The sequence below is a fragment of the Helianthus annuus genome, chromosome 2 (genome assembly GCF_002127325.2).
Source record: "Helianthus annuus cultivar XRQ/B chromosome 2, HanXRQr2.0-SUNRISE, whole genome shotgun sequence".
NCBI classification, from domain to species: domain Eukaryota; kingdom Viridiplantae; phylum Streptophyta; class Magnoliopsida; order Asterales; family Asteraceae; genus Helianthus; species Helianthus annuus.
This window is the reverse complement of record NC_035434.2, coordinates 166,613,183-166,631,069: the sequence shown is the minus strand read 5'-3', so window position 1 is coordinate 166,631,069 and position 17,887 is coordinate 166,613,183. Positions and strand designations below refer to the sequence as shown.

The 17,887-nt window shown below is 37.4% G+C and overlaps 2 protein-coding genes across 2 annotated transcripts; one reads left to right on the top strand and one right to left on the bottom strand.

Annotated features, from left to right (window-relative positions):
• Positions 1–6,456: 6,456 nt before the first annotated feature.
• LOC110907553 (zinc finger MYM-type protein 1-like) lies at positions 6,457–9,086 on the bottom strand. Its single transcript, XM_035985472.1, has 3 exons — positions 8,871–9,086; positions 7,933–8,614; positions 6,457–7,864 (listed from the first exon to the last, which is right to left on the bottom strand). The coding sequence occupies exons 2-3, from the start codon at positions 8,452–8,454 to the stop codon at positions 6,986–6,988; spliced, it is 1,401 nt and encodes a 466-aa protein (XP_035841365.1). The 5' UTR covers positions 8,455–8,614; positions 8,871–9,086; the 3' UTR covers positions 6,457–6,985.
• A 3,080-nt stretch (positions 9,087–12,166) lies between these two features.
• On the top strand, positions 12,167–17,616 carry LOC110927033 (ABC transporter F family member 1). The gene is made up of 6 exons (XM_022170628.2): positions 12,167–12,331; positions 12,424–12,654; positions 14,728–14,801; positions 14,886–15,096; positions 15,534–15,768; positions 16,211–17,616. Exons 2-6 carry the CDS (start codon positions 12,424–12,426, stop codon positions 17,260–17,262), a joined length of 1,803 nt encoding a protein of 600 aa, XP_022026320.1. The 5' UTR covers positions 12,167–12,331; the 3' UTR covers positions 17,263–17,616.
• The last annotated feature ends 271 nt before the right edge of the window (positions 17,617–17,887 follow it).

The window sequence follows — 17,887 nt, the reverse complement described above, 5'->3', positions numbered from 1 at the left end:
CCATCATTTTATTAATTTACTGTCTAAATAGTTGTTGTTTAATATAGTTATGTGAAATAATATTAATTGTGTGGATTAAAATAAATGATGTTGATTAATTCTTTTAGAGCATAAGGATATTTATTGGTGTATACATAAAAGAGAGAAGAAGTCGAAGTTGTTGGTTAGTTGAAGTATACATGTCTAACCAAAAAGGGTTTCAGAAGACACTTAATAGTAAGGTATACCTTATAGGCATTATGGGTGGTGAAGGGGTATGGTCCCAGATCTCGTATCAGTATGGCCGCAAGTGACCATTATCCTTATCGAAAACCCCCTCCGATAAGAACTTATCTGTGTCCGTGCGGGCACGTGCGAACACAGCGGTCGAATCCAATCTGTCAAGTGATGAGAAGACTTACCTTGTGTATGAAAATGAGTGTTACACATAGCGATGCGGCCTGGCACCGCATCCTATGAACATTTTCGTCACGACAAGGGATGTAGAAAGAACAGCTACCAAATATGGCGATGCGGCCCCCCACCGCATCCTATAAACGTCTACGACAGACCAAGGAACGCGCAAACAACCGTGGTCACCGCAGGTAGCGATGCGGCCTGACACCGCATCCTACTGATGATGCAAGTGGGACTGACACCTTGACTAAGGTAGCCAAAACAGCAAGTGGTACTACCGACAGTCACCTGTCAGCCCATATGTAAACAACACTGGTGCCCAGACTGACACCACAGTAGGACGTGGCATCACCACCGTAACCGACAAGCCTGACACATCTGCAAGAGGCTGTGCGTTGTCAGTCTAGCCACTCAATTACCCTCATTCACTCCTCGGCTATAAATACTCATCCCAAACCAGGTTTGAGATATCTCCTCTCAACTCTCTCACTACTACTACTATCACACAGCTTCACAAGCAAATTACTGATTCTCATGCCGGAGAGTGGTAACAAGGAGCACCCCCACCCCTTCCTCCTTGTTACGAGTCACGGTTTGTTTTCCTTGTGCAGGAGACAGATCAGCGGACGATCCAGCCACCGATCATCGGAAAGAAGGGATTAACCCTACTTAACGAGACTAGTGAATTAACCTCTCTTGGTTAACCACTGTTTCATCAGGTGGAGATAATTAGTATAAGGGGTTGTTTGGTAATTTATAAATCATTAAGTGTTGAACCAGTAAAAAAAAGTCTGAACTGTCAAGAGTCTCATTAAGAGCTAAACAAATAGCCTCTAACTCCCTAAGATTAGCTAATCAAGTTGATAGTGAAATTGTGTATTCCAAAAGTTTGTTTGAGCTTCAGTGTATATCATACTGAAGGGAATAGTTGATTTAGTAGGATGATTAGGAGGAAGAATTAAGACGTATACCGTCCAACCATTGAGAATTTTAAAATCTCTTATATTAGTGGGAGGAAATATATATATTTGATACTTGATAATATATAAATTGGTAGGAATTTGTCCATTTAATTTTAGATTAAATTGGACAGGAATAACTTTCGAATTGTTAGAAATAATTCTGGTTATTTTAAAAACTTAGTATAAGAACAAATGAAATAAGGTGTAGGTGAGATAAGTGAATTAGAACTTAACGAATGAGTAAAGGATCTATTTAGCTTTATATGGATCTCAAAAGTATTACTCTTAATAAAGTGCAATATAGTTAAATGGTCATTTTTAAAATAAAGCATGAAGCACACACTTGGATTATGAGTGTTCAAGATGTCGATTCAGGACCCTCAAAGCCGTTGATAAGGTTGTTAAAGGCATAGGATGACAGTAACTGATATTGTAACTAGTGGGAATGCTCGCGCGTTGTCGCGGATAAGTTTTGGCTTGGTTGTTGGAAAAAAAGTGTGAAACACATATTGATCAAAATCTAAACTTTCCCTAAATTAAGACAAAGGAAATCGTGGAATTCAGTTTTAGATTACACATCAACAAGATCATGTATGAAATATAATAGGCATATAATGTAAGTTTGCACTCTAGAACTAACTTATTTACTTTGAACATTCCATATGGTAACATAACCCTTGTTTACCACCAGTGATAAAGGCACCATAAAGTTTTATGAAATTTCATATGATTATTGAGTAGATAAATAAAGGCATACGATGGACTAAAACACTATCATTGCCAGTAGGCATATTATGCCTCTTCTACATTGCCTTTGGAATCGAATTTTTACGCTTTCATGCCTTTTATTCCAAAAAGAGGCATGACTCAATTTACATGTCCTTTTGGAACATAACTCGGTTTATTCGATCATCCAGTTTACATACGTTAAAACAGACCGGTTAAAACAATTAGGATAAATAAAAGTGCTTACCATGGAGATTGAGTAACTATAAAATAGACCGGTTAAAATGATAAAGGAGAAATAGAGTTAATTACTGTTTTCGTCCCTGTGGTTTGTCAAAAATCACTATTTCAGTCCATTAGTTTAAAAATTGGGATTTCAGTCCCTGTGGTTTCACTTTCGTAACCATTTCAGTCCACCTCCGTTAACCCCATCCATTTATTTTGTTAAGTACACGTGAATTGACCATAATGCCCTTATTAATAAAAAACAAAAGGATATCTAAAATGAGTTATTTACTGTTTTCGTCCCTGTGGTTTGTCAAAAATCACTATTTCAGTCCATTAGTTTAAAAATTGTGATTTCAGTCCCTGTGGTTTCACTTTCGTAACCATTTCAGTCCAGTCTCCTAACTGATGCTACTAGGAAGATATTAATTGGGGTGGGGTAATGGGTCGCCGAACATTAAGAGGGTAGGGTTGTGATGCCGAAAAAGATGACCGGAAACTTTTGCCGGAAATGAGAGAAGGGATGGAGTGGGGTGGGGTAGTGTGGGGTTGTGTTTTAACAAGTGGGTCCTAGAATACAATCTTTTAAATTTCCATGGTTTTTTATTTAATTAAAACAAGGGTAATTTAGGTATTTCATTAAAAACTTAACGGTAAAATAGACGGTGTTAGGAGACTGGACTGAAATGGTTACGAAAGTGAAACCACAGGGACTGAAATCACAAATTTTTAAACTAATGGACTGAAATAATGATTTTTGACAAACCACAGGGACAAAAACAGTAATTAACTCATTTAAATATCTTTTTGTTTTTTATTAATAAGGGCGTTATGGTCAATTCACGTGTACTTAACAGAATAAATGGATGGGGTTAACGGAGGTGGACTGAAATGGTTACGGAAGTGAAACCACAGGGACTGAAATCACAATTTTTAAACTAATGGACTGAAATAGTGATTTTTGACAAACCACATGGACAAAAGCAGTAATTAACTCGGAGAAATAAAAGTGCTTACCTTCTCAAGTCCATGAAGTCTTATTGATGGAATTTTTAGCCCCAAAAGTCATTTTTATAAGTTTTAGCCCTAAAATTCCATAAATTAATGGTTTTAAAAACTGGCCAGACTAAAATAAGATTTGAAAATTATACACGACAGCCTGAAACATGAAACAGAAGCAAACACGAGTCTTGTATAATCGAGTTATTGGTATTAAGAGGTATGTTGTTATTATTATTTTATTTTTATTATTATTATAAACATGAGTTTATCAAGTATAAATATGGTTAAAGTTTACCATAAGTATTGGTTATAGAACTTTATATTAAGTTTTGTATATATATAAGATAAAAAGTGATCGGCAAAGGATACATCATATAGATTCTTTAGACGTCCAGGTGAGTTCATATGATTCCTTAAAACATCATTTTATTAATTTAGTTTCTAAATAGTTGTTGTTTAATATACTTATGTGAAATAATATTAATTATGTGGATTAAAATAAATTGATGTATAGTTGTTAAAGTGGGGAAAAGTTGCTATCATAGTGTTGATGTGATAAGTTAAAATAACCCTCGGAAAAGTTAGCCACCTTTGAGTGGTTAGTTGATAAATTAGTGTTAGGTGAAAAGGTGTTAAAATCATAGTTAATTATAAATTGTCATATGTGGATTTTAGACCGTGGGTTATGGTGGGGTTTGAGTTGGGCGTTGATTGACACGTGGAATGGGAAAAAAAAACCACGCCCATTGGGTATGGTGGGGCTTGAGTTGGGGGCTTGGGTTGGGGGCATGAGTTGACACATGGCCATTGAGAGCCCGCCATGTCACCTTGCTAGCCCGCCCCACACCCGGCTTCAAACCCACGCCAAAGGGGGTCACACCCAAACTCAAGCCCCAACCCAAGCCCTCGAGGTGGTAGCTTAGGCGTTTTCCCCCAACCCAAGCCCCATACCTCATTAGCTTTAGTGCTATTTGGGTGGTAATACTTGTGTAACGTGATATTCTTTGCCTAAGTAAAACCTAAAATAAATGATATTATGTTGATTAAATGGAGGAAATAAATATTGTCACACATATAACGTGGTAGGAGTTAAATTACCATCATGTGATAAAGGTTGCCACATGTGGAACGTGGTGGGTGTTATAGTTGTAAATTCATCTACGGGTGATAGTCGGTGACAGTTATTACTCACTCACCTACGAGTGACAATTGTTGATTCACCCATGGGTGAAAGTCGTTTATTTGCTTTCAGGTGACAGTCATTAATTCGACTACGGGTGAAAGTCGTTAATTCACATTGGGTGGCAGTTGTTAATTCGCCTACGGGTGACAGTTGTTAATTTGCCTATGGGTGACAGTTGTTTATACACCTCCGAGTGACAAATGTTAATACATAGTTGGGTGATACATAAATAAATCACAGTTAATAATAAAGTGCTATGGTTGGAATATGGTAGGATGGATAAATCGTAATATGGAAAACATAATAGTTAAATTACGAACTCACTTAGCGTTTGATAATAGTTGTTTAAGTGATATTTTCCAGGTAAATCACCAATGCGGTATTAAAGGAGTCGGATCGAGCCTCGGTACGTCAAAGGATCGAACACATGTTTACAACCCTTTTTGGATGTACAAAGTATGGGTTATTTAAATAAGTTTTGATAGGTGTAAACTTACTCAACCTATCAAATGAATTGATAATGTGAATTTTAAAGATGGTTGTCTTATCACATTATTTTAGTGAAATTGCTTCCGTTGTTATTAAAATAAATGAGACCTATTTTGGAATGAAAAATTATGTAAAATGGTATGTAAAAATACGGGTGTTACACTAGATTTCCTTTCTCTTTTTTTTTTTTTTCTTTCGATTAGTTACCTTAGAAACACATTAGTAAATTTGATCGTCGGTCTTTTGTGGGTATGTCATAAATGAGATTACTTACTTCTAACGGCTATATCTGTTGGTAATAAATAAGTTATCACGATGACTGATGGTGAAGCATCTTTATTTAGTAGTATTTGACGTCGATGGCTCGTTAGAGCTTAGACTTGTACTTAGTGCATTTTTGTTTTTAAGTTTTATAATGTGTTTAAAGTTAATCATAATTATCAACTTGATCCAATCCATATATAATACCCTCTACTTATCGGATATTCCTTTTTCATACCCTATCGGTTTTCATGTTCCTTCATTTGAAACATAATCTTAATTCTTTATCTCACATTTTGCATCGTCACTTTCTTTCTCATTAGGTTTACAATCTTTCTTTCTCACATTTTAAACTTAACTAGTATTAAGTCCCTCATATTTTTGCGGGAACGTAAAACTGTGCCAAATAGCAACAATGTTGCATTACTGTTAGCGACCACCAACACTGAAATTGAGATGTGTTAATACGAAAATATTAGACCGAAACATAAAACATATAAAAGAGTAGCTAAGTTGGTCCAAGGCCCGCGTGTTGCGATAATCCTGTCAAACGGGAAAAATAAACGTAAAAACGTTGAACCATACGTGCACGTTACACTTTTTTAACTCGCAAAATTTACAACAAAACGTGGAAACATACATGCACGTTGCGCCGTGTTAATTCACAAAATGTAGAATGAAAAGTAAGATGAAAATTTGTGAAAGATGAAAACTATAGGGGACCAAAGTTGAGAGTAAAAAAGTTGTGAGGTTAAATTGCGAAAAAGATGAAAAGTTTTAGGTTAAAAGTAAAAAAAAAAATTAAATTTTGTGAGATTAAATTGTAAAAGATGAAAAATTTTAGGTTTAAAGTAAAATATTCAATTTCTTTTTTTGAAAAACACACTGGCATGAGGTAAGACACCATTGTGAATAGAAAAGTTACATATTAATACCACATAAATTTTAATTCTCTATCAGTTATCACATATCTTTCTCAATGGGTTTATAGTCTTTCCTTCACGTTAAGATCGACAAGTGCATAGGTTGTTGCTTTTGTCGTGGCAAAGCCTTCACTCCAAACATCCTTAGCTCCATTGGCGCATGTTAGAAGGGGCGGGGGTGGAGGGGATCCTCGAACTTTTCGCTCAGTAGTGTAATATATGTGGTTTTGTATATAAATTTTTTGGTATATATGTTTTCAGTGACGGAACTAGAACATTAATTCAGGGGTATCCCAAAAAAAAATATTTTTTACCATGCAATCATACAATATTAAAAAAAACAACAATACATAAAATAAAGTAAAACAAATACCTAATAGATTTGTCCACTTCTTTTTTTCATAGCTTGAAATCGTTCCATCACATCGTCGTCTTTTACTTCACTTAAAAAATATTTTTCGACCGCACAAACCATAGCATTGTTCAAGAATTCCGGACCGATTCGATTGCGTAAATCCGTCTTCACAAGCTTCAATTTCGAAAAACATCTTTCAACGGTTGCGGTTGCCACCGGTAAAAGCAAAGCGAGCTTAACTACCCGATAAACTGTAGGACAAGAACTGTGCGTTCCCGTTTCAACCATAACACGCGCAAGATCACTTATTCCATTCAAGTCTTCAAAGTTATCATCATCGCTTATTGTGTGACGAAATGACTCAATATCACCCAAAAGACTCCCAATTTCTTGTGTAGTAAAATCATCCGGGTACATCTTAGCAAACGTCAATATCTTTGATGGGTCAAACTTAGAAAAACCGTTAGAAGGATTTAAACCCGACATATTTTTTTATCAAACTAGTTGTTACCTCACTAAATCGATTTCCTAATTCTTGAATTTGCATGTCCAAAACCCCATTAAAAATGTCTACTTCAAAATGATGTCGATTTGTAATGACATTCTTTCGGTTTCTTGGATTACCATAACTTTCCGTCATGTCTAACATTGTAATGTCATATTTTTTACAAAAGGAAGTCACTTTTTCCAACATCGGCTCAAACCCATTTTGTCTTAAGGCATTTAATGCTCGTTTTTTACCATTTATCAAGTTGGCCGCTTCTAATAAATCTTTACCTTTTTGTTGAAGGTGTTTTGAAAGAGCATTTGTGTAACTTAATATATCTCCCATCAAATGCATATAAAAAACAAACTCGAGTTTTTTAAAATAGGATAGAATACCTTTTGCATTTGTCCGTTGTTGACTGCAATCTCCATCTTCTTTAACGTATTGAAGTACGGTAACAACTTCCGGAAACAATCTAAGCAAACTGATGATGGTTCTATGATGTGAACCCCATCGCGTATCACCGGCTCGTGCTAGGGAAACCTCTTGGTTTAATCCTTTACCCGTTTTAATTTCACCTTCAAGTATCTCTTTTTCCACTCTCGCCTTTTTTTCCTCCCTTAACATATCTTTTCGTTTGCAAGAAGCTGAAACCGTAGTGACAACCATGGAAAGGAATTCATAGAAAGTTTTCACACCAGTATGTTTTTTTGCAACAGCGACTATAACCAACTGAAGTTCATGAACAAAACAATGGATGTAATGTGCAGACGGGTTATCCTTCAAAATCAACGCTTTTAACCCATTAAATTCCCCCCGGATATTGCTTGCACCATCATAACCTTGGCCTCTCACCTAAAACAAAAATAAATTATAACATAAAAAAACACCAATGTAAAGAAACTATGAATTTTATTACTTACTTGTTTTATGCTCAACTGGTTGCTTGCTAATAAATCATCAATGGCTTGTTTAAGAGTTGTAGAAGCCGTATCTTTCACATGAACAATTCCGATAAAACTCTCTCTAACAGCACCAAGTTTATCAACAAATCTAACGACTACAGCCATTTGCTCCTTTAAAGAAACATCACTAGATTCATCTACTAACAACCCAAACACGTCATCTTTAATTTCTGTACAAATGCTTTTTGTTACTTCCTTTGAAAAGCATTCAATAATCTCCTTTTGTATCTTTGGCGATGTCAATTTATTGTTCTTTTTTGCGTTCCCTAATGTGTACTTTCCAATTTCCGGGTGGGTAGTACTAATCAAGTTTAACACCGAAAGAAACATACCTTGAGAATTAGATTCTTCCGACTCATCATGGCCACGAAAGGGTAAAGAGTTTTCTAAACAAAATCTAGCACTCATAACAGAACCAAGTAATCTATAATAATTTGCAACAATTTCTTCTTTAGTTAACTTCTTCATATTCTCATCCATATGTCACCATCATTTGCTTGGATATTATCATTATCAACATTCGGACTTGAATCAACGTCAACATTCGGAGGAGTTGTTTCATCATCATTAATTTCTTCGTATTTTCGCTTGAAAAAGTTCCCAATTAAAGCTTGTTTTTTGGATTTTGGTTTCGTCATCACTTCAAAGAATTTAAACAATCACACATCAATTCAAAGTTCAAACAATCAAAGTCTTTATTAAACAAACTAATAAAACTGATCAAAGAAATAAAGAATTCAACAATAAAAAACTAATGAAAGTTATGAAACTGAAACTAAAAAAACTATGAATTCAACAATTAAAAAACTAAGAATTCAAGTATTCAACAATAAAAAAACTAAGAATTCAATTCAACAATAAACAATTCAACAATAAAGAAACTTAAAAAAAACAACCTCATGCGGCAGCAATATCAAGTGAAATACCGAATAACCGATTGTAATTTTTAATCCTCCTGCGGTGCGGCTGTGATGTGCGAGATGAAGGAGACAAGGAGTAATCTTCGATTGTAATCCTCCTTCGATTGTAATCCTCAGTTCGTGAGTTCGACAGTCTCCTGGACCTCCTGCGAATTCTGTAAAATTGTTCCTGACCGACGTTTGATTATCCCTGCAACCGCCCAATGCACTTGGGTTATTATTTTGTTATTTGGGCTAACTAGTATTGGGCTATCATTAGGTTATTTGGGCCAATATAATCAATATTTTTTTGGGCTTAATTTCAGTTTGAAAAGTTTTTTGAGGGGTGTCCTAGTTGTTGTTGAGGGGTGTCCTAAGTATAAAAATCGAAAAAAAAAAAAATTTTACACTAACGGATAAAAGTTGAGCCGTAGCCCGGGCTACGCCTCGGACTATATTAGGTCCGCCCCTGTATGTTTTCGACCCCCTAGTTCTATAAAAAATTTTGGGTAATACATTTTCGAACTTCCGTCAGAAATCTCAAGCTTCACCACTTTAGCTCCATATTTTCTCATGGTTGTAATCCACCCACATCTAGATAATAGAAGATGAAATCTTCTTCCTTAGCTTCATCGTTTTTCTCAATGTGAAGTCTTTACATACTCATGGACCATTCTGTCATTTTTAACTTTGCGCAGTCAACTCTTCATTTTATCCTTAACTCTCATTAAATAGAATTGCCTGTTATGTTATTGCACAAACTCATCACAAGATTGACAATGTACATACCTCTTTCAATGCCCACATGCTATATGTCCACCAAAATCTAGTCTGATATATACCAATCGGTTGATAGATAATCCGTTGAGTGAATCAAGCTCAGAAAAAAATTAAGAAGAAATCCAGAAGAATAAATTAGAGAGAAACTCATATCTAGAATCAAAATATACAATCCCATTTATAGACTTAAGAACTAAAGAAAAGTAACACACTAACCTAAACACTTACCCACTACTAATTTGCAGGAAAATAACAAACTAACACTATGCATAATTAAAATAAGTTGCAATTCCTCACGTATATATTATATTGGTTTAGTTAATACATATGATCATGGCAACGTGGGCAAATTAGTAACTCAACTAAGCTCAACTAAGTTAACCTACTCCGATACTTGTATTACACGACTCATAGAAGAACAAAAGGTTATATGGAACATGACCCCTTCATATCGCTTTGAAAAAAAAAAAAACAAAAAACAAACAAACCTACAAGAGAGTTTTACAAGTTATATTTGACATGCCTTTGTATCAATTTATAACACCCCTAAACTATATTGCTCAACATGTCAAACGAATAACAAATTTCTCTATGCACTATATGATGATGCTTGTTTATCCTATGTACATGTGACTAACTTAACCATCAAACTATGTGTAATTTAGGGGCTCTAAAATGGCTTTATTAGAGGAAAAAATGTGATGCCTAGTGTATGCTACACCCGTAGCACCCCCTCCATCTCTCCATGGCGCCCCTCCCCCTTCTACTCCTTGTAGAACAACCTTCGTTCCCGATTGCCCACATGCCTCCCACTGCCCCCCCCCCCCCCGGACGGCCCAACACGCCCCATTTGACATGGCATGGCTTCCAAGCCACCAACTCTTACCCTTAGCGTGTCCGTGAAACTTCTCTCATAAAATTTCTAACAAATTGTTCATAGTGTTTCGAACCAAAAAAAGTCTCAACCTCTTTGCACTCCTTCAAACCTCCAACTCCAGCTACAAAGATCGTCTAGTATAGTAAACATAATGCTCATAACATTATAGTCTAGTGGTATTTTGGTGATATGATAAGACTTAGGGTGTAAGGGGTGCTCACCTCTTAGGTGAGTCCCCCCTCTTACACATAACCAACCAGAAAGTGCCACGTCAACTCCCCTCTAACACTCCTCTAATACCCCTTTTTGATGGCGGCACTCCCCTATTAGGGGAGTTGGTTTTTTTTTTTTTTTCTAAAATGATGCATGTTTACAAATTAAAAAAAGATTAATAAAAATAAAAATTAAATAAAAGACATTTCATTAAATTAAAAAAAAACATTCGAACTAGAAAAAAAAATACATTCAAACTAGAAAAATATAAAAACAAACTACTCGTCGTCCGAATCAACTTCAAGGTGAGGCAAATCTAAACTTCCGAGATGCTCAACGAGATCGTGTTTTAGCCTCCAATGCGTGTCTTCGTCAATGAGCTCCGTATAGGCTGTATCATCGAAGACGGGTTCGACTGGAGGATCTTGAATATGTACCGGTGCTATCGCCCTTCCGTCGTCTTTTATAATCATGTTGTGTAAAATAAGGCACGTATACACGATGGACCTTATCTTTCTCACCGTTTTCGAACGCATTGGACGATTTAGTATTCCCCACTTCGACTTTAACACACCAAACGCCCGTTCCACATCTTTTCTTGCGGCCTCGTGTTGCCTCTTGAACTTTTTTTCATTCGGGTCGTGTGGATATGGAAAAGACTTCACAAACACGGACCAGGTAGGGTAGATCCCATCAGTAAGATAATACCCGCGTTTGTATAAGTGGTTGTTCACTTGAAATGGGCAATTTGGCGCCGTTCCGTTTCGTTGAGCAAGAAATAACGGAGATTGTTGCAGCACGTTGATGTCGTTTTGTGAACCCGCAGGGCCACAAAAAGCATGCCAAATCCACAGCACATGTGGTGAGTGTGGTAAAAAAAATGATTTAGGTTGGTTGATATATATTGTTTAAAAAAAAATTGAATTTTTTTTTTTTTATAAATTTGACCGTTTGTCAACGGTCTCTTTCGAAAAATGTGCCATCTTCACGCGGTGAACCCACACCCAAATCACCCCCCGAATCGGGACCCCGCATTGATGGCGGCGGTGTTCCCGATCGGTGACTACCATCACCGATTCCCCTCACCGCGAACGCCCCGTACACCCTTAGAGACCATTAGGTCCTAAGTTCTATTCCCACAAGTGGGTTTTTTCTAAATTTACGAGGATTGCGATGATCAGATGGTTCCGCTCGTAGCATTACAGTGAACGTAATAAAACATGGTAAATATACATTATTCTAGTCACTTCCAAAAATAAGTCTCCATAACTTTCCAAAAGGTTCTCCACATACCATTTCCCAATTTAACAATCAACCATTTTGGTTCACCATTTTTACTTCCGTCTTTAAACCGTACACCCACCGACCGACCCTGCTCCAAATCTAATAAAATCCAGTTCGGATACGTCCTCTTAAGTTCGGTAACAACACTTAAACTAAAAACACGACACGTGTACCGATCACCCACTATAAAAATAAAAAAATATCCCAAACCCTCAACACTCCCAACACGACGTCGTTCCATCCATCTTCCCACCTGCAAATCCTCCATTAACCCTCCAAATTTCCTTCAGTTTTCGATCTCAACGTACCGATCTGAATTCTGATCACGAATAATATTATTATTACGGTTTCTTCTTCATTGATTGTTGTTGATAATCGGTGTTTATATTGTTTCAGATGGTGTCGGATGCGAGCAAGAAGAAGGCTCTGCAGAAAAAGGCGGCTGCAGCCGCCAAACGAGGCGGTAAGGCGGCGGCCGCTGCGACGTCGGCTAAAGCGGCGGCGGTTGGTACGATGAATGGTAGTTCTAGTTCGGATAATTTGTCGAATGGGATGGGGAATCTTACGATATCGGATCGTACGTGTACTGGTGTTCTTTGTTCTCATCCGTTATCTAGAGATATTCGGGTAAGAGTTGTTGTTAGATTTTCTACTTTTTAGTAATTTTATTTGATGAATACTCGTTTTAGGGTTTGTAGTTTATATATATTTTGATGTGTAATTTAGTGTTGGGTTAAGTTTTGAAGGAGTCAGGACTGTTCTGGTTTTTTAAGTGATTTTTGAGGAGTTTGTTACGATAGATTTGTTGGAAATCAGGCCTTGAACGAACACGCCAACACATATACATGTGAGCTTGTGTGTGTCATATTTGTCAATAGCCAGCGTAGCGATCACTAGCGCGCTACGTAGCGTATAGGTCTAGGCTTGCTATTAAGTTTGTAGTGATAGATAGTGGAAGTTCTTTTTAATATAAACTAGGATTACGACCCGCCGCAATGCGGCGGGGATTCTTTAGTTATAACTAAGTGGATCTAGGACCCGCACGTTATGTTAAACCTGTCAAACGGGGAAAATAGACGATGTAAAAACGTTCACCCACACACGCACGTTGCGTCGTGTTAACTCGCAAAATTTAGAACGAAACGTAAAAATGTTAAACCAAAGACGCACGCTGCGATGTGTTAAGTCACAAAATTTAGAACCAAACATAAAGCGAAAAATTTGCGAAAAATGAAAACTATAAAGGACCAAAATTGAAAGTAAAAAAAGTTATGAGGCTAGATTGCAAAAGATAAAAAGTTTTGGGTTAAAAGTAAAAAACAAATAGTTTTGGGTTAAAAGTAATTTATGAAATACTTTTGGGTGAAAAGTAAAAAAAAACATTTTTTTTGGAAAACCCTCAAAGCCAACGTTACGAAAACCATATGTATAACCATTTTTTCTTTGAAAACCCCCAAAGCACACCCCGCGATGCGGTGGGGCGTAAAACGGTATCAAATAGTACTAATGTCACACAACTGTCATCGACCACCAACACTAACTTGACCTTGGATATGCGTGTTGCGACGAACCTGTCAAACATGGAAAAATAGAGGTAAAAATGTTGAACCACACATGCACGTTGTGTCGTATTAACTCGAAAAATTTAGAACTATACGTAAAACGAAAATTTGACAAAAATGAAAAGCATAAGTGACAAAAGTTGCGAAGCTAAATTGCAAATAATGAAAAGTCTTGTGTTAAATTTAAAAAAACAAATTATGTAGGGTTAAAATTGAAAAAGGTAAAAACCTTTGGGTTAAAAGTAAAAAATCAAATTTTTTTTTGAAAAACTCATAAAGCACAAGTTACAACTAATGATGCATAAAAAACTTGCAAACTTATATATGGAATAATAGCAATTAAATATAGCTATAAAATAGCTGGATCGTAGGGGCTGTTTGGAAACTTCTGAATGGTTAAGTGCTGAACCAGTAAAAAGGTCTGAACCATTAAGTACTGAACCAGTAGGTTTGAACCATTAAGAGCCAGTATAATGTTTAACCGTTCAGAGGCAAATGTTTGAACCATTCAGACATTCGCTCACGAACGTCTGAACCATTAAGAGCCTCATTGAGAGGTAAACAAACAGCCCCTTAGGCTTTTGTTATATACCAGGGTATTTTGATATAATCGACATATAACACTTAAAAAAAGTATAGTGTATCGCTATTTATAAAATAGTCGTCCGCTATTTATCGCTATTCGCTATGTAACATATAGGTACCTTATCGCTATTTGTTGCTATTCGCCATTTGGTTAGAGAACATTTGATCATGATTCTTGGTATATATACGTGTGTATAACCATAAACCATGTATAACCAATTTTAAGTAAACAAATGTGTAGTTAGAAAACATCTATCGTTGTTTAGAGAACATTTGATCATGATTCGTGGTATATATATGTGTGTTTGTGTGTGTCTATGCATAACTACTTCTATGTAGAAAACTACAAGAGCCGCGAAAGTACTTAAATGTAGCGTTTTGGGCATGATATAACGGGAGAGAGTAGGGAAATGGTTAAGTGGTTACATAACCGTCTTTAACTATCACAGTCTACTTTAAGCAATAGATACATTGAATTTATGGAACCTGTATCAATGTTTGGTATCACTTGTACGATTCTGTAATTGTAACGTGTTTTTTATTGTGATTACAGATAGAATCCCTGTCACTTACTTTCCACGGGCATGATCTTCTTGTTGATACAGAGCTCGAGCTTAATTACGGGAGGTTAGCACTTTGCACCATTCTTGTTTTGAGTTTTGACGATTGTTTATACTTTATACGTTGTGTAATTATGTTTGTCTTTTCTAGACGTTACGGTTTGCTTGGGTTAAACGGCTGTGGGAAATCAACTCTTCTTACTTCAATCGGAATGCGAGAACTCCCGATCCCCGAACACATGGACATATTCCATCTCACCCGAGAGATCGAAGCTTCTGACATGTCATCACTCGAGGCCGTGATGAATTGTGACGAAGAAAGGCTGAAATTGGAAGCCGAAGCCGAACGCTTAGTTGGACAGGTTCTTACATAACTAAAAGTTTATAATATTTAGAGCTTTTTTTTATGAGTAAAGTATACGAATGGTTTATGGTCCCTGTGGTTGACCAAAATTTTGGATTTGGTCTCTGGCTTTCTAAAACTACACGAAAGGTCCCTATGGTTTGCACTTTGTAACGCGTTTAGTCCACAACTTTTGCCAAAAGTACATGGATGGTGATGGTCCTTGTGGTTTGCACTTTTTAACGCATTTAGTCCATAACCTGGGCCTGCCGAAACCTTTAGATTTGTTAGCTATGGACTAAATGCGTTAAAAGTGCAAACCACAGGGACCATCCGTGTACTTCTGAAAAGCTAGGGACCAAATTCAAAATTTTGGTCAACCACAGGGACCATGCATGTACTTCACTCTTTTTTATTTAATAGTACGGATTTAGCATAATTTGCTTGTGAATGTAGGATGATGGTGGCGGTGAAGCACTTGAACGCGTCTACGAACGTTTGGATGCTATGGATGCATCCACAGCAGAAAAACGTGCAGCCGAGATTTTGAACGGTTTAGGTTTCAACAAAATGATGCAAGCAAAGAAAACTCGCGATTTTTCTGGTGGTTGGAGGATGAGAATTGCTTTGGCCCGTGCGTTGTTTATGAACCCAACCATTTTGCTGCTAGATGAACCCACAAATCATCTTGGTGAGTAATAATTTTCTCAAAATAAGAGTAAAATGCCATTTTCATCCCGTTTTGAAATCATGCCGTTTTCATCCGGCACGTTAACTCCATCCATTTTTCTCTGTTAAGTCGGGGGTATGTCCGTCATTTTTTGTTAAAGGGCAATTCAGTCTTTTTCAGGGGTAATTGGGCTGTTTACATAAAGTGAAAAAGACCAAATTGCCCTTTTAAGTCAACAAAAAAGACGAAAGCATCCCTGAGTTAACGGAGAAAATGGATGGAATTAACGAGCCTGATGAAAATGGCAAGATTTCAAACCTTTTGGATCCAGAGATACAGGAAAACAAACCTTTGGACGAAAGTCGCAAAACTGGCCAAACCTCAAGGACGAAAATGGCATTTTACTCGCCAAAAAAAGAATATCAAGTTCGGATTTTATTTATTTATCACAAATCGATTGCAGATCTTGAAGCGTGTGTGTGGCTGGAAGAAACTTTAAAGAAGTTTGAACGGATTCTTGTTGTCGTCTCGCACTCTCAAGATTTCTTAAACGGTGTATGCACAAACATAATACACATGCAAAGTAAGAAACTGAAGATGTATACCGGTAACTTCGACCAATATGTTCAAACCCGTTCGGAACTCGAAGAGAATCAGATGAAACAGTACAAATGGGAGCAGGACCAGATCGCTAACATGAAGGAATACATAGCACGGTTCGGACACGGGTCCGCTAAGCTCGCTAGACAGGCTCAGAGCAAGGAGAAAACCCTAGCGAAAATGGAACGTGGTGGGTTAACCGAAAAGGTTGCGCGCGACAAGGTTCTCGTTTTCCGGTTTGTGGACGTGGGCAAGCTTCCGCCGCCTGTGCTTCAGTTCGTAGAGGTTACGTTCGGTTACACACCCGATAACCTTATATACAAGAATCTTGACTTTGGTGTTGATCTCGATTCGCGTGTGGCGTTGGTCGGGCCTAACGGAGCGGGTAAGAGTACGCTTTTGAAGCTGATGACGGGGGAGTTGGTTCCTCTTGACGGAATGGTGAGGCGGCACAACCACTTGCGGATCGCGCAATACCACCAACACTTGGCGGAAAAGCTCGATCTCGAAATGTCGGCTTTGGCGTACATGATGAAAGAGTACCCGGGAAACGAAGAGGAAAAGATGCGGGCCGCGATCGGGAGATTCGGATTAACCGGGAAAGCCCAAGTGATGCCGATGAAGAACTTATCCGACGGTCAAAAGAGCCGAGTGATCTTCGCATGGTTGGCTTATCGACAACCGCAGATGCTGCTTTTGGATGAGCCGACTAACCACTTGGATATCGAGACGATTGATTCATTAGCCGAGGCGTTAAACGAATGGGACGGTGGAATGGTGCTCGTTAGCCACGACTTCCGGCTCATTAACCAGGTGGCGAACGAGATATGGGTATGTGAAAATCAAACCATAACGCGGTGGGAAGGTGACATCATGGGGTTCAAAGAACATTTAAGGAATAAGGCTGGTCTTTAGATCAGTAAGCCGGTTGCGGTCATAGATCCACATGGTACCAAGCTCAAGGGCCCGTACTCCGTAGGTCGGTTCTTACGGCAACTTGGGTTGGGACCGGCGTGTCGAGTGGCTAACGGTTTGTAGAGGACGTGGTTCATGCTGGTGTGGAACTATGATTATAAAAATTCACAGGTTGAACCTTAGGAAGTTTTATCATCCTCTTATATTAATCTTTACTTGTTTTTCTTGCATAATATTCTGAATTTGGATTTACCAACAAAAACATATGCATTACCTATGATTTGCTAAAATTTATCTAAAGTGTAATGACCTATGACCTAATATGTTTTCTCGTATCGGTTATTTTCGTCACCATTTATTGTTTTATTGTGTTGATCGATAGAGTCAGGTTGCGTCGCCCTGATTCGAGCTTGAAACATCAAGCATCAAACTCGACTTTTTTCGACTTGGTGTAATTTTTTGTTAGTTTATTTTTGCTACTCCTGGTTAAAATATACATTACCCATGAGATTAATTTAGGTTACATCTCAAAACAATTTGGGCTTTTATTGAAAGCTCAACCGCAAATTTATGATTAAAAGCCCACTAATAAATGGTTAAAGGGACGCTATAATTAAAACTCAAT

Coding starts and splice junctions, on each gene's coding strand:
- LOC110907553 (XM_035985472.1), bottom strand. CDS start 8,454: ATGGATGAGAATATGAAGAAGTTAACTAAAGAAGAAATTGTTGCAAAT. Junction 7,865..7,932: donor ACCAGTTGAGCATAAAACAA/GTAAGTAATAAA, acceptor TTTTTGTTTTAG/GTGAGAGGCCAAGGTTATGA.
- LOC110927033 (XM_022170628.2), top strand. CDS start 12,424: ATGGTGTCGGATGCGAGCAAGAAGAAGGCTCTGCAGAAAAAGGCGGCT. Junction 14,802..14,885: donor CTCGAGCTTAATTACGGGAG/GTTAGCACTTTG, acceptor TGTCTTTTCTAG/ACGTTACGGTTTGCTTGGGT. Junction 15,769..16,210: donor TGAACCCACAAATCATCTTG/GTGAGTAATAAT, acceptor AATCGATTGCAG/ATCTTGAAGCGTGTGTGTGG.